The sequence below is a fragment of the Lepisosteus platostomus genome, chromosome 13 (genome assembly GCF_059453375.1).
Source record: "Lepisosteus platostomus isolate fLepPlt1 chromosome 13, fLepPlt1.hap1, whole genome shotgun sequence".
Taxonomy (NCBI): Eukaryota; Metazoa; Chordata; class Actinopteri; order Semionotiformes; family Lepisosteidae; genus Lepisosteus; species Lepisosteus platostomus.
This window is the reverse complement of record NC_142623.1, coordinates 7,811,899-7,825,622: the sequence shown is the minus strand read 5'-3', so window position 1 is coordinate 7,825,622 and position 13,724 is coordinate 7,811,899. Positions and strand designations below refer to the sequence as shown.

At 43.8% G+C, this 13,724-nt stretch overlaps 1 protein-coding gene across 3 annotated transcripts; it reads left to right on the top strand.

The window, feature by feature from the left end:
• Positions 1-2,613: 2,613 nt before the first annotated feature.
• On the top strand, positions 2,614-12,711 carry tmem200b (transmembrane protein 200B). Of its 3 annotated transcripts, XM_088602936.1 has the most exons (3): positions 3,965-5,015; positions 6,152-6,392; positions 10,167-12,711. In XM_088602936.1, exon 3 carries the CDS (start codon positions 10,181-10,183, stop codon positions 11,498-11,500), a length of 1,320 nt encoding a protein of 439 aa, XP_088459062.1. In that variant the 5' UTR covers positions 3,965-5,015; positions 6,152-6,392; positions 10,167-10,180; the 3' UTR covers positions 11,501-12,711. The 3 variants fall into 3 exon arrangements, with proteins under 3 accessions (XP_088459064.1, XP_088459062.1, XP_088459063.1); XM_088602938.1 differs by lacking the exons at positions 3,965-5,015; positions 6,152-6,392 and adding an exon at positions 2,614-2,814; XM_088602937.1 differs by lacking the exons at positions 3,965-5,015; positions 6,152-6,392 and adding an exon at positions 6,415-8,277.
• The last annotated feature ends 1,013 nt before the right edge of the window (positions 12,712-13,724 follow it).

Below are 13,724 nucleotides of genomic sequence, written 5' to 3'. Positions count from 1 at the left end.
GCCCAGACACAAGCATGTGTTCAAAGTCATTTTGTTCTTATAAGTTTGGTACCACAGATTTTCTCTGTGTGCCTTCCGAAGTGGATTCCTATAAGCTAACTTCCACTGCTGCTAATTTCTGTCAGTCTGCTGCCCAAACAGTGGGGAGTTTCTCCATTTACAGTGGTTACTGCTGCTTAATTAGCTGCTTATTTTGTGTTTGCATCTTAATTTCAAATTAAGTCACGGTGGAAAAGCTACAGTTTTTAGAAATTTTGAATTATTTTTGGGATGGTGCGTTAGTGTTTTCTGAAAAATATTTGATCTGCAGGTCTTGAGGCACCACAGCTGAGTCACATCCTGATTATACATATTATTCACTGTGATATACCGTGAACTAATATTATTAAGGTATTTAAACTTTTCTAAAACCGATCAAAGACTCCCAGATCCTTGTTTAAATTGTTACTCTCCTTAATCGATAGGGAGAAAACGTTGAGCTCTTCGTCCTTCGCTACTTAAAGGAACTCAAGCTCTCGGCCAGTATTCGTGTCAGCCGATTCTTGCGCCTGTGAAGTTTCTATTATATTTTATTTAATCGAATCAATTGGATAAAACAGTCATTTAAAAAAGGCACGGGAAGGTAAAATTGTAAATGAGTCCAGCATAACAGGTGTTATGTACTGGCCACTATTTCTTTAAACGTTAAACTAAATGAAGCAATTGAGCCGTCCTAGATAGAGGGCGCTCCTAAGGGGTGTTAACGTTTGCTTGTACTTATTAAAAATCTATATCTAATGGCAAATACCTATGGAAGCTGAAAAACAGTCATATTAATTTAGACTACATTACCGACTTATCTTACAAACGCGTTTTACAACGTTTAAAGAGATTACAATTAAAATCTAATATATTCTGACAATAAGAGGCAAAAAAGATTTTTAAAGAAATCAATAGGGTCTTTCTTTACCTTTTCCATCAAAGGATATGAAAGATATTCTGCAAACCGATGAGAACTAGTTGTTCTGTTGTTTTTAAATTGATTTTAAGCGGCGTGACTAATGTTTGTATCGGTTGGTAGCGTTCGGACGTTGATTAACTCTAGAACCATCTGACGAAGGGTGATCATTCAGAACGCTGGGGTTCATTTGAAAGATTACAGGATTTTTATCCCGGAAATCACCCGGAGCTGTAGTTAAACCTGAACACGGGAAATGCATCTCTACCCAAAGTTGTGCGGGAGAAAGGAACAAGCTACGTCGTCACAGCCCTGAAGCTCAGATCCTCAGATCGGTTAGATGTTGGGGGAAAAAAAAAATCAGGATAGGCCAAAATGCCTCGTCTCGTTTATATCCACTCTTTTGATCCTGAAGGTTCCCAACAACATTTTTTTTCCCATTCGTGTTATGCTGAAGACTCATTTGTGTTTCAGCTATAGCGGTATAGCAGCAATGATTTAAAGCACATCTTGCATTTAAGGAGCCTACTGCACATGCATAATTTCTAAAACCGAAGATTCATGGCTCAGCACAATACTGTGATGCGAACCGACTCTATTTTGTTTTGAGTTTTAAATGGTGAATGTGGCTAAAACGGTCAGTGAATACAGGGGACACCGATTACAGGACTATATGCGACGTGTATATGGTATCGTGTATGATATATACTGTATATTACTTTATTATTTGAGTTCTCGGAAGTTTATTTTTGTATCCCAGTAGCTGTTTTATAAGGGAGAGTTACAAAAACAAACAATACCCACAAACATAACATCAAAAATTAAATATAACTTTGTTAAACAGATCAAGCCACACTCAGTCATTACACACAACTTACTTGTACGTTTAGTTCTTCCACAATCAATGCGAGCTCTTATAATTGCACATAACCACAAATCGCGCTTACCCATAAACCAAACCCCCTTTAATGTAAGCTCATTCATTGAGTAGTTTGATTGAACGAGGGCGAAAGGAATTAGAGTCTGTTCATTTAGACATTTGTTTGAAGGCATGAGTGGGTATTGTTGGTGCAGAACATGGGAGAAATCAGAGGAGAGAGATACTAACAACCAGTCTGAAAGCTCTGCTCAACTGGCTATAACTATATTGATTTATATAGCGTACTATTTAGTATAGAGTACATATATATATAAATATTAACATTCTTTACCTGCACCAAGGTTATTCGGTACTTGTCACAGTTGAGATTAATTGTCGAATATTCTGTTTTCAGGGATTTTGAAATGGTCATTCGTCCTGGTAAATAATACTCAATCTGCTCTAGAGAGACGATGTTTTACCATGGTCCTGGGTGACACCTGTGAATCTGGATTTTTTCCCCCCAGAGAAGTTCTTTTTAATCACAGGCTAATTCATTTCTTTGTTTTATTTTTCTTTTTTTTTTTCAAATCTGTTAAATAAATCTGTTAAAAAGCAGAGGGAGATATCGACCGCTCATTGAGTTTCAGGAGTTGTATCTCCGCAGAAAGGGAAAAAAAACATGAAGGATCTGATACGTCGCCATCCCTGTGTCCGCTTGTCACAAACTGATTGTAGGTCACGATCTGTCTAAGCAGAAATAAGGGAGGACATTTTAATCAATCGTGGAGAGGCTGCGTGAAGCTCAGAATTTTTTTTGTGAACAGTAAGTGAAGTACTGTAGGCTAACTTTTAAACGAGAGACGGAGTACAAAAACAGGAAAAAAAACTCTTGACGATTAAGATCTCTTTAAGGCACCCGTTCGCAGGCTAATGATGAGAGCTCATCTGGAAAGAAAGCCAGCAGACACTTCATCCCAGGACCAGGGTAGGGAACGACTGTTCTTCAAGATACAAGGTGAACTCACTCGTGAACACCTGTACAGACTAACACGTCCCGTCTAATGTTCGCCATCTAGTGGCCACTATGAAGATCTACAACTGTCTTCGTAAACGCCTTGATATTCTTGTCTTTACCGGCTCTGTTAAATTGCCCCCCCTACAAACAGCACAATGAAACCCGGCGTAATTTCCTCACCACCGCTTTTAAGAAACAGACATTAAAGAAGTCTCAGGAGCGACTGTTTTCTCAAGCAAGGCCAACCGTAAAGTTTACAGCATGCAAACATTCCCTTTGCAAAATGACCCGTCTTCGAACATTCAAACTCTGTTCTGATTTTTTTCCCGATTAAAATAACCAGAACGTGGTGGAATCGAACGTGTTTGGTTAAGATCGCGCTTGTTAAGCACAGACCTCTAAGTTTCCTTTAGGCACGGCGTGACGTCCCGTGTTCAGGTGACTTCATTAAAAAAACAGGGGAGAATAGAAGCGTCTAGAGTCAGAGAAACAAATTTGAATCATGTTCGAAAAGTCCGATTGCCTGAGAGACGCAATGCCAAAAACCAATCACATTCAATCATCTGATTGTTAGAGCTGTTTGTGACAGGATTACCTAAGGCTACTCCACTGCTTCTCAACTAGAGCTCACTGGCATATAAACCAGTCCAGTTCGTACCCATCTACTGGGCTCGGGGAGACCAATCAGGTGAGCATTCTCGGGGATGGCGGGTCGTTTTTTTTTTTCTGAATACGCAAAAGGTTTGCCCTCACTATCTACCGCCCATTGCTCGGTAGAATTCACATGCGGTACCGTCTGTACCTACGGCTGGTGTGTACGGTACTGTAGGTGATGCGGTACGGGTGTAGAGAGAAGGGAACTTTCGACCGAGCGCCGACAGGCTTCTCTTTGCCCTCTTGGACCGGCTTGGGGCTCCGAGCGCAGCTGGTAGTGCCAGGAAATTGTACCTACAAAGGCGGCGGTGCCCCGGGGCCGGGACAGTGCTCACTAGAACAACACCCCTGAAACACAGTTGCCTGCTGTGGATAACCAGCGCCCAGGAAGCAATGGGAGGGAGAGAGAGGATGAGGACGCCTATAAATGAGAGAGAATCAAATCTGGAGAAGCGGGGGGGAAATTATCGTTGTCTTGACGTCGCTATCGCTGTGTTTTTTTTACGTATGCATTCTGCTATATAGTTTTCATGCCGCTTAATTATAGGGTTGAAATATAGGTTTTATATAAAAAAAATGTTTAGCGTTTCGGAGAAGTTTGGCTTTAAAAGGGCAGAGAGTCTGGTTAATCCTCACGGATTCAGTGAGCATGGATATATTAGTGTGTCGGCAAATCAGGGCGCGGGGATTAGAGAAAGGATGATTAAGGAAAATTAAAGAAGGACGGAAAGATGAAGCAAGGGGAGGTTTGCGTGTTTCAAAGAACAGGCGCCGCAGGGCCAACGTGTCTTCTAACCGGCGCCCTGTGAGGAGCTGAATGATGAGCCACGTACATTCAGACTGGTGCGATACTACTGGAGGTCTCTCTCTCGCCCCCTGGGAAACGTCCAGTACACCCCAAAACAAACTCAGCGCCGTGGCTGCATTCCCCTCTTTCTTGTTATGAGTCTGTTGGTAGGATAGCTTAATCGAAACCAGGAAGACATGAACGCAGCGATACGCGTGTCCATCCACAACAAAAGAGAACATCTCCTACTTTGCCGAGCAGTGTTGTGACGTTGAATAATATCCCCGAGGACAGACTATCTGTGAATTATAAGTTTACTACTAAACTGGTTACAAAAGTACATTGGAATTTATTTGGAAGCTAAATAGTAGGATGTGGAACCACGCTGGTCTTAGTGCCTAATCGTTCCACTGTAGTATTTTAAACCGGAAGCTTGCGAAGTACTGTGATTAAATACAGTATATAGTAAGCAATCGTACTCTTAGTGTCTGTGGGGTCATGTAAAGACTTTTCCGTGCGCGTATGTTGTTTATCGACTTAGTGGGGGCTGTACGCTGTCATCCAGCAGCTACTGTACGCAGGACCCGGCGCGGCGTCAGCAGGGACTCGTTTCCCACGAACCGGAGTTTCCACGGCGCGGTCCAGGAGCCCGGGAGCAGTCCAACAAGAGCAGGGGCACCGCCAAAGCGTCAAAGTCATAGGAGAGGAAAACAGACCTTCATAGATCCTCCATGGGCAATCGTCAAGCACATCAAATACGGTCCGTTGTTATTCTTAAAAAAAAGAAAGAAAACGCCTTGAGAAATATTCGCTGTCCTTGTGAAGGTACTGCGTCATTTACTGTACATCGGCTAGGCTACGTTCCATACCATGGGGACAAATTAAGATTTTTTAAAACTCAGTTGTACTGTAACATGGAGACAATTAAACATGTGCCAGAATAAGTCAGTGTTGCACTCCTCTCTTTTTAAATTACCGCTGCTAGAAAAAGTATTATTTTGCAGCAGCTGTTTTTTTATTGGATTGCGCTGCACGAAAATGATTTACGAGTATCAACCAAAAAGTCCAATAGCCTTCAGTGTCCATTGCCTGTGGACTGTTAACGAGGCTGTGTAGTAGAAAGCGCTCTCGGCATTTCAGTCAATTCTCGGCTGTAACTTCGTGAAACATCCCAGCCTTTTAATTAAAAATAACTTTTATTAAAGGGGACCCTCGTCGCATCTAGGTGGTATTCCTAACACGTCGGTTTTTAGAAAACGTTTGTCCAACATTTTAGTTTATTAATAATGCATGAAATGAGATTTTATTATGCTCCGCGGGTGCAAACTCTAAGCGATCGATTTCTTCACTTTTCATTTATATGATGGAAGTACAGAACGGCCGAGGTACCCAGAGAGCCGGAAAGTGTGCTGAACTTAAAAGAGATGCGCAAATTGAAGTCGAAAGTTTAATTTTCACTTGGGGAGAAATTAGTGTTTAAAAGCTGTTGTCGACAACCCTCCACCACCTTTCATCCGCGGCTTTTCAACTCGATAAATGCCACCCCGTCAGTGCCATTAAATCTGACGTTTAGTTCGTGTGATTTACAGCGGTGGGACTTGGCACATGAAAAAAAAGCGCATTCTAGATGGAAAGGAAAGGTCGTTAAACGCGCTACAACTAGAGCTTTCGCAAATCAACTCGCTGTCAGTACGCAGACAGCGGCTTGACAGCAACATCTACTGCCGGGGGTGGAGAGGAGGCGCTTCAGATACTGCATTAAATAAAGAGAGGAGTGGAGTAATTTGAGTGGGAGTTAAAATAAAGACAGCACGGATTCCGGGCTCTTTAGAAAAAACATCAGAATATCCACCCCTCCTCCTTGCCCGACAACAAGAGTGTCACTTTTCTCTTCAGTCGGATTCCTGAATTCCCGAGTCTTTCTCCTCCGAGGGAAGTTTTCAAGGCTCGGTTCAGCCAGCGGGGTGCCGTCCCCTGCGCTCTCTCTCTCTCCCCCCGCGGTCCTGGATTTCCTGCCGCGGGGACAGCCAGACACACAACGGGGTCTTGCGCTCTCTCACAATGTGTGGTCTTCTCGAAACCCGTCCGTGCGAGGAGTCGGGAAACGCCAACGCTACGGAGCGGCACGGCAGCAAAGGCAAGTCAACCCGCCTTCTCTCTCCCTCCGACTCGCACGTAGTTTTACGGGCTAGCCCCCTCGTCACTGTAAGAACACGGCCAGCTATTGCTGTGCATTAATTACACACTGGCCTACATAGGCGTGATGTATCCATTAAATAGTTTTAAGCTGTCTGGGAAGGGCATTGCTGTTTCTTGTCACCTACTGTGGTGATCTGTCTCCACCTCACTTTTTGTTTTAATCAGAAGTGTGACAGAGCTTCAGGATCAAATACTGGATTACTAGCGAACGCGGGAGTGTTGTTCGAGGTCGTTTTTTCAACGAAAGTATTTACATAAATAAGAGTATCTCATTGAGCCTTGAAGGTGTCCAATACAAAGGTATCCAAAACGCATTCGTCAGTGTTCTAAAAAGCAATAGGTTACACCAGCAGCTTGTATGTTGTGCATCCATTAAATGCGAAGAGTCCATTTTATACAGTATGGACTCCGAAGAACTTTTTAGCAATCGTTCAGATCTAACTGGAGGGGGGCATTATAACCTGTGTTTCGAGTGTCTTTTCATATATCGCGTTGAAGTGATCAAAGTACACTGTTTTGTTTATCGCATATTTGCAAAATCGTGTAACAAGCGACGTCAATGGTCATTTCGGCGCATTGGAGTTAGATGCGGCAGAGTGCAGCCGTACTCAGATTAGTGGCTTGTCCTCCGTCGAGGACGTGAAGTTTAAGCAGACCAAAGCAACGGGAAACTGAGTCAGAGATGCCAAACACCACACAGCCCCCTCATTCAAATAGTTCACCTTCTAAGTGCACTCCGAAAAGCCCGTTTCTTGCCTGGATTCAAAAGCTCCGCCTAGTATAATAAACGATCAACTTTTAAATGCTTCATAACGCACTCCAGCTTTAAGCCCTTAGCACTGGCCACCCACTGTAGTTGAACTCGAACCAAAGGCACGAGCGTTTGTTTTTACGCAGCTTGGGCGAGTCCACAGGGAGGGAGGGAGGTCCTTGGAACAGTTCATTTTACGCGCGAGCCGGACAGTGAGCGAGATGCCGTTGAGCTGAAGTGACTGGCCGTTTGCAGTGCTACCTCTGCAGGGGGGGGGGTGTGCTGAGCTGTCAGCCGCTAGCTCTCAGCGAGCCTGTTAGCGGTCCGTTCAGCAAAAGCGCATCACCAATCGAAATTACTCTGGGCGTCTAGAGCAGACATTCCAATCCGATTCTAACATGCTGTAGTCGCAGAATGGGAAAGTGCAATTGTAAATACAAACAACAACAACGACAACAACATCAAATGAGCAGCGAACGCCCTAATTTCAGTTTCATAACTTTCAATACATGTATACATTCTCTATACACGATGTGTTTTTTGCTCAGTGCAGAAAAAAACTACTATTTCGGATGTTAAGCTAAACTGAAGTACTATATTCGCTATGGAAAAAATAACCATTTGCTCGCTTTATATAAATAGAATATTTGGAGTGAGCCTAGTCTATTTAAAGACACAAGTAAAATAAACATTCACTGCAAAGTAGTTGCCTACAAGACGCCTTTCTTTGCTTAAATATCTTGGGTCTGAAAGAAGAGAGGAGGTGAAAGAGAATCACATATCAACATAAAAAGGCAGGCTACTTGAGGGTTGATCTCAATGCATGGAAAAAAAGAAACCCTCACAGAACAAAACTTACGATGGTGTACCAAGCTTGCACATTTCAGTTTGTGGGCGGGAGGAAATCTGTGTAGAAGCATCTTGGCATGCAATTACAATTGTATGTTTACGAACGGACCAAGCATATCCGATAGACACGAGAAAACGATATAATTACCAATTTCCAAGGTTAGAGGAACACACACAGGCCACCTTAATGTCATTATGGTGGATTTATGTGACGAAGAAGGAGGTAAGTGTTCCGAGTCTGAAACTCGGTATAAAACGGTGGCCACCGGTATTGAATAATTACAGCTCTTCAGGCCCTGGCTGCTTGCTTTAAAAGTGCAGAAAGCGCACATTTCCGTGCAAGAATAAAAACATTCGTGGTTCAGAACAGTAAAAGAATTAGAAATAGATTAGCAGCCCAATCCATTCAAGGATCATTACATTCAGTACCTCACCTTACACAGCCAGCGCTTCGGCAGCACTATAGTTTCACAGGGGATAGACCAGGTGAGAACACCTGACCGTACCTCAGCGGTTTCTCCAAAATGGCGACTCTCGATGGTCTATTCCTGTCGTTCATTCAAAAACAGAAGTCAGAATCGTTCTTCGAGTTACAAAAGCAGCAGACGGTTTAAAGACGAGTCTTTTTCTCCACAGATAAAACCCCTGACTTCTGGCATTGTTTCTTAAATTTAGGTTACTGGGACCCGAACAGCTAGTCACTTGCTATTTATAGAATTTAAAGCTATTTATGCGTTAAAAAATAATAGACGTATTAAACGCTAGATCAGTACCAAAAATGAAGACATTAACAAGAGTTAAAATCCTCCGAAGTCTTAACGTTTTCCAACCTTACTGCACAGATATCCTTTGTGTAGTTCGCCTTGCCTCGCCTGAAGTACAGTAGTTTTATGCTATTACAATTAAACGTCGACTATATTGAATACATTTAAGTGTATGCTATATTACGTGCTAAAAAATTATTGTGTCCTACAGGACTCAAGAGCCTGGTGATTTGAATATCATCCTTTTAGTGTTTTAAGTTTAGAATTAAAAGACCGCAGAATTCCAGCATTAGTCAGATGAGAGAACTGTATGTCCTTTTTTAGGAACAACCAACAAGCCAGCACTGAGATCTTAGGGAATGTTTTTTTTTTTAATTTAGCTAAATTGCATTCTTCATATTTTGTTATAAGCAAAAGAAAACTAGCCAAGACTTCTGAAGTTAGCACATTTTTTACTGAATGTGTAAACCCCATCCATCCATATCTTCCCCAGATTTAACAAAAGAACTTCCATTTTATTTTTTCAGATCTAGCAAAATGAATAACTCACAGTTTAAAACTCACAGTTTACTTTGGGATAAATTGCATGCAGCTGAAAGAGCAGTGTAAAATAAAGTTGACCTTGGTTGTTAACTCTCTGAAAATAGATTTGGACAATAAAATTCTGGTTCACTGCTATATTATTGACCCACAAGTGAAAAGATAAAAGCAGCACTGTTGTTACATACACAGACTCTAAATAGCTTTTAACTGCTTTAAGATGTGTTTCCAGTTTATCGTGTCTCATTTACTCACAGTGGTCACAATACCTGGTCTTTCAGAAGAGCTGATTTAGGGTTCATCTGGGCAGGGTTCGAATCCAGGCTCTAACTGCATACAGTACAGAGGGATCATGTTGTGGGGAGATGGGAGATGAATGTCCCATATGTTTTAAAGAAACATTTTTATTCCCATATAATATCTGTAGTACATGGTAAGCATAATGATACAAATTGACATAATTGTATAGGCCTCAAACGCCAATAGTTTACACATTAGTTGGTATTATTTCCTCCCATTTAAAACATTGGTACAAACATGAAAGGAAAATTGTAGACTTTTGTCATGTGTGAGTGTTGCTTTAGCCAAAGTTCCTGAGACAGTCTGGAATTAGGATGATAGAACTGATTTTGTCCAGATTGAATACTGGGTAATTCTAGTCCAGACAGACCTGAAGCTCGTAAGGTGGTACACGTTGTAAGCAGAGAGCTGAGCAGGCATGTGTCTTCATGTGACCTTCCTACTGCGTTTGGTTTTGTCGGGGCAGTGGCTTGGGCATTAAGAGGTGGCTCCCGTTTCATCTCCACAGCTTCCTCTTGAAGAATGACGGCGTCGGGGGGCTCTGGGGCTGCTCGTGCCATGAGGAACCAGGAGCCCTGGAGCCTGGCCCAGCCGCCCCCCTCCCGCCAGCGCCCGCTGCGGCTCGCCTTCCGAGGCAAGGAGGAAGGGGCCGTCCGCGGGAAACTGCGGATCAAGTCCCCCTCGGGGGCTTTCCTGATTCTGGGCGTCTTCGTGGTGCTGGTGGGCACGGCGTTGGCAGTGGCCGGGTACTGGCCCTACAGGGCACATCGGGCAGCAGCGGCGCTGAGCCAGTCTGGGGTGGGCCTGAATGACTCCCTGCCCGGGGGGAGGGCTGGGGGCTCAAAGAAAGTCCTGTCCTCCCAGAACCTCATCCACAGCGACCGCATGAAGCTCCTGGGCCCCATCATCATGGGCGTGGGGCTGTTCATCTTCATCTGCGCCAACACCATGCTGTACGAGAACAGAGACCGGGAGACTCAGCTGCTCCTGGCCGAGACACAGAAGATGATCTGCACCTTGTCCGGCACCCCAGAGGAGCAGGGCAGCGTGCTGACAGGGCACTACCAGTGGATGACCAACGTCAGCGCGACTGATCTCAACATCCGCTGCCTGGAGGAGCTGGCGGGCTCCGAGTCTCTTCTCCTGCGGGTGAAGTCTGGTCGGGGCAAGTGGGCTGACTGCTACAAGCCCAACACTCTCCAGACCAAAGTGCTGCACCACAAGGAGTCCTCGCCTTCCCTGTCCCTGCACAGCGTCCACTCGGATTCTTGCAACTCCAGCGACGGGAACTTTAATGTGCTTTCCTGCCAGACACTGGAGCCCAGGGTCAGCTCCAGCACCAATGCACTCTCTTTGCCCTTGATCAAGCTCAACAACTGCCTGATCGACACTGGGCCTTCCCTGTCCTCCAGTGGGAGCTGTGGAAGAGACGCTCCCCCAAGGCGTTCTTACAGCTTGAGCAGCAGGACTACGGCTCTCCGCTGGGATCAAACCGGAGGTCGGGCTGTCCCAAATCTGAATCCTCTCCCCAGAGAGGGGTGCCCTGCGGACAGGACAGACAGATCCGTCTTCCTCCCTGAACCGTGCACGAAGGAGTTCAGTTCTGACGTCTGCCTGAACTTGTCCAGCCACTCCCGGTCTTTGGATTTGGGGAGAGGAGGGGAGCAGACTGGGGCGCCCATGGAAGAGAGGAAGAACCGCAGCTGGCCACGAGTGGACCTCAGTAGCATCAGGAGGTACATGAAACTGGAGAATAAGGAGGACTCAGTGGACAAGCTGCTGGACCAGCTGGAACAGCAGTATTCGCAGTGGGAGAGAAACTGTTCAGGCCCCTTCCAGTGAAGATCCTGTAGGTCTGCTGTTGACCTCACTGGTGGGCTCTGACACTCTGTGGTTGAAGTTTATGTGTCCAGGGAAGTCAAACCCATATACCCAAACACTCCCTGTCCCATTCGTCTCTGGGGTAGAGCATCTCTTTTTGTGGATGTACAGTTCTGAAAACATAATGCTGCCCAAATGGCGATACATTTAATAAAGAAACCACTTCTCAGTGGCCACCCAGGAGGCCCAGGACCAAGAGACACTATAGGTGTTGTGGGGACTCCATTGAAGTTCTCTTCATGTGCAGATGGAAAACGTTGCTTGCACACAGTTTTGAAACAAGTGGCTTAAGCAAGGATGGGGCTTCAAGTGTGAATATGAGAACGATGCAGATTCCAGTGACCTATTGTGAAAGAGTGTGTTAAGTATTCTTCCAAAATGGACTTACCAAAATGTAAGACTGCAAACACAGTATACAGGCAGTATAACATGTGAATGGGAGGACACTGGTACACTGTGAGTCAACTTCAGCATCAAGACTAGGTACCCAGTGCCCAAAGAGATGACAGCTGTGCATTGACAGCTATGCAAAGTTCAGATACTTTAAGAAAATCGCAGGCCAGTAAAAGATAGTGAGAAACAAAATAGTGAGGTGACAAACATTCCCCTCTATCAAGGGCTATACCGAAGTCTGTACATGTGGATCAGAAAAACAAGGCAATGTTTACTGTGGTAACAATTCTTCACTGTCATTTAGATTTTTAACTTTGTATAGATTTCCTGTCTTTTGCAATACCTGCTTGTTAGCTACATCCACATGGAGGTGTACAATCCCTTAGATAATCTGTCAGGATTCACTGGGAATTGTTGACCCAGATTGAGAATTGCATTGGCTTTGGAGCTGTGTTCTGGGAATGAGCTGTAGTATGGTTGAAGCAAAAAAAAAAATAGCAAGCATGAAAATAAGGAAATAGAGAGGCATGTGGTGCCAGATAGTGTTTAAGTGCAGGGGGTTTACCAGTGTTCTGTGTTTCTCATTGCCGGGGAAGATCCCCTTGTTTACAATAGAAAAAATTTCAGTCCGTTTGGAAACTACATGTGACAATGCAATGTGTTTTAATTGTATTCGAAGCAATATCTCAATCAGATTAATAACCACAGTCAGAATTTTTCTGCTGTGTTCAGCTGTTCAGACCCAAGTATTAAACTGTGGGATGACACTGTTAAACATGGTTTGCATCCAGTGTTGTTTTATAATTATTGTTTATCTTGCAAGATGTCCCTCCATTGTTTTTAAAACTAATGGGGCAGCCTAGGGAATGAACTGATCTAGTAGTTAAATACATAGCAGCCTTACCTTTTAAAACTTTGACCTTTAAACACACCCCTCACATTTTATGACAATCAGCTCTTTGTTATTTTCTCTGAGTGATAATTAATGCAGTTCCTTTAGTAGTAGGCTACACTGACTTCATGAAATGGCTGGATGAGATCCTTGGGCCAGTTAGGTACCAGCAACCAAAACTAACTAGAAGGACTAAACAAACTCCCCTAATTTGTAACCTTGCTGACGTTCATTGTTATCTGAACGAATAGGGTCCTTAATTCTATCACAATGAACATTCTTTTCTAATAGTTATTTTTTGAAAAGATTCCTACAGTCCTCCATCACATCCTTCCCACCCTGTGGTGTTTCACAAATAAACATTTCATCCTTGATGAATGAATGTAGCTCTCACGATATACCCTGTGGAGACCTCTCACTGGGAAGACAGAAGCTTAAAAACATGTCCAGTTAAGTTTCCTGCAGTTTTGTTTCAGATTGTACGACCGAGCATCTGCTGTGAGTAACCATACGCCTACTAATCAGAAGAACAATGTTGCCACTAGTCTGAATACCATACAAGTGCTTAGAGGAGCTGTCTGAAGAGAGAGGCTAAATGCTGCTGTAATCCAGAAGGGTGTTTAACTGTTGCACTGGAGAGCCACAGTAGTGGTTTTATATTATATAGTACTTTTAGAGTGGCAAAATTCTGCTCTCTTCCAGTCTGTAAAGCTGAAAGCTTTTAAACAATTCTAATAAAGGTAACAGAGCTCAAAGGGGTTTTGAGAAAGCCTGTTGCGTTGTTAGTTTAGAAATACCTACGTACTCGGGGTGACCTTTATTTATAGACCCAGAAACTTCCTGGATCGGTCCTTTTTTTCTAGTCTCTACTTATCTGTGCAATATGGACTAATACAATTT

Excerpts from the sequence above, each read along its gene's own strand:
- tmem200b (XM_088602938.1), top strand. The coding sequence starts at position 10,181 with ATGACGGCGTCGGGGGGCTCTGGGGCTGCTCGTGCCATGAGGAACCAG.